The sequence below is a fragment of the Penaeus chinensis genome, chromosome 40, assembly GCF_019202785.1.
Source record: "Penaeus chinensis breed Huanghai No. 1 chromosome 40, ASM1920278v2, whole genome shotgun sequence".
Lineage (NCBI taxonomy): Eukaryota > Metazoa > Arthropoda > Malacostraca > Decapoda > Penaeidae > Penaeus > Penaeus chinensis.
The window spans coordinates 27,505,559-27,507,714 of NC_061858.1; the positions used below are offsets into that span (position 1 = coordinate 27,505,559).

The 2,156-nt window shown below is 44.1% G+C and overlaps 2 protein-coding genes across 2 annotated transcripts in view; both read right to left on the reverse strand.

Moving 5' to 3' along the window:
* Positions 1 to 631: 631 nt before the first annotated feature.
* The window catches only part of LOC125047268 (eukaryotic translation initiation factor 4 gamma 3-like), a 1,561-nt gene continuing 36 nt past the window's right edge, over positions 632 to 2,156 (reverse strand). Inside the window, exon 1 of the mRNA XM_047645496.1 lies at positions 632 to 2,156. This exon is cut by the window's right edge and continues 36 nt beyond it. Coding sequence (XP_047501452.1) covers positions 1,062 to 2,030 — 969 coding nt within the window. The 5' untranslated portion in view covers positions 2,031 to 2,156 and the 3' untranslated portion in view covers positions 632 to 1,061.
* The window catches only part of LOC125047267, an 821-nt gene continuing 779 nt past the window's right edge, over positions 2,115 to 2,156 (reverse strand). The window contains exon 2 of the mRNA XM_047645495.1: positions 2,115 to 2,156. This exon is cut by the window's right edge and continues 282 nt beyond it. The gene's annotated coding sequence lies outside the window, so the exon portion shown is untranslated.

Here is a 2,156-nt window from a genome sequence, read left to right on the forward strand (position 1 = left end):
ACTCCTCCTTTCTCCTCTTCCTCATTCATCATCCCTCCTCCTCCTCCTTCCTCCTCTCACCTCCTCTCACCTCCTCCCGCCTCCTCCTTACTCTCTCCCTCTTCATCTCACCTCCTCCTTCCTCCTCCCTCCTCTTCCTTCCTACTATTACTATTATGAATGGTTGAATGGTTGAATGGTTGTTAAAAAAATAATGAAAAAAAAATATATAAATATATATATATATATATATATATATATATATGTGTGTGTGTGTGTGTGTGTGTATAAGTTACCGCCGTGGCACAACTGAACCACGACTGGTAAAGGTGGCACAGCCAAATAACCTCTCAATAGTAAATGAAAGAGGCCTATGTCATGCAGGTGGACTGAATGGCTGTTGAAAAAAAATATGTATATGCACACACACACACACACACACACACACACACACACACACACACACACACACACACACACACACACACACACAAATATATATATATATATATATATATATATATATTTTTTTTTTTTTTTTTCATTTATTCCACTGCAGGATACAGGCATCTCTCAATTCACTATTGAGAGGTTATTTGGCAGTATCAGCCCTGTCTGACTAGATGCCCTAATCAACCGCGGATCGACGTGCTAACACTTTTGTCACAGCAGTGACTTCCACTATGACACCTGCGTTTGACTTATCGACGTGAGATCGGGCTCGGAGCGCAGGAGAATACCACGGCACATAGACACATACATACATACATAGATAATACATACATACACACATACATACATACATGCATACATATATTCATACAGACATACACACGTACACACATTACATACAATTACATAAAAAAAAACAAAAAAACATACTAAAGTAGAAATGAGACTGAATATCTTTAACAAGACCGAATTATACATTTCTTGGGGTAAGGAGATATTCGTTCTCATTCATATCTCTTCTTGTTGCAGTTATCACAATGACCACCGTTCATTCTATAACGATGAAGTCACTATCACAACTGAGCTGTAACTGAGGCGGTTAGTTTTCCCTTCTGAAGAAGTGTCCCTCATCAGTAATTGTTTTTAAGGTTGCTCCTGCGGTCTAAGCGGTTGACCGTCTGCATCTTGACTTCCTCCTTCTTCACTTGCTCGTGGACTTTAGTCATGGTCTGAGGCATGATCTCTGCCCTCTTTGGCACCCACTTCCTTTGCCTCAGGTCGATGATGTCCATTATGAGGAACCTGATGCGGTTTTCACACAGGCGCTCCTTTACGATTCTGTCCATGTCCACGAAATAGAAGTCCAATTCCTCCTTTTTGTCCGGATCTACCTTGCAGTCAGCTTCCAAACGGCTTCCGATTGTTGTTAGAAGTTTGCAGAGGCACTCAAGGGACTGTCGGCCTCTCTTCTTTAAGAGCCTGCAGATAATGAGCAACATCGTCGGCGTAGTCAAGATGTCCAGCTTGTAGAGCTCACCGATAAATTTGAGGTTTCCTACAGACCTCTTCTGGAGCCTGGCCTCCTGATAATCCAGTTCCATCTTCAGATTTTGCTTCTGCTCGGGGTCAGTGCACTCGCTCAGTTCACTCTCCTTTTTGGCCTGGAATTCTTCGATGTTGTTATTCTGAAATTCGGTCTGGCACTTCCTGACCATCAGCCTTTTGAAGTCTACTTTCGAGGCATCGCCGTTGCTGGCGTCACCCTGGATAGACATCCGGGAGAGAACGTCGCACAGTTGAGCGTAAGTTGCGGCATAGGTCTGCTCATCGATAGCTTTTTCAAAAATAATATCAATGACGGCTTTCATTCTTTCGCTGTTGTCAATGTGCTCTGTGATCTGTCCAGAGAGTTTTTCGAATTTCTCTGGCGTCAGTTTATTTAGGATAGCTCTCACTTTCTTCACCACCTCAGCCGTCTTGGCAGCCTCGTCCTCAACGCCGGCCTTCCTCGCAGAGGGCCTCCAAGCATTCTGTGAAGTCTTGAGCTTGGCCTCTCTCGGGAGGGAGAGGACTGGACGAGGAGGATGTTTTAAAATCATGTCCAAATTGGGAAGGGACTCGGGCCTCTTGAGGCTGGTCGGAGCGAATTGCAATGAACGGAGAAAACTGGAGTCGTACTGATATTTTGGTTTAGGGGTCTCGGCGACCTGCTGATCAACATTCTC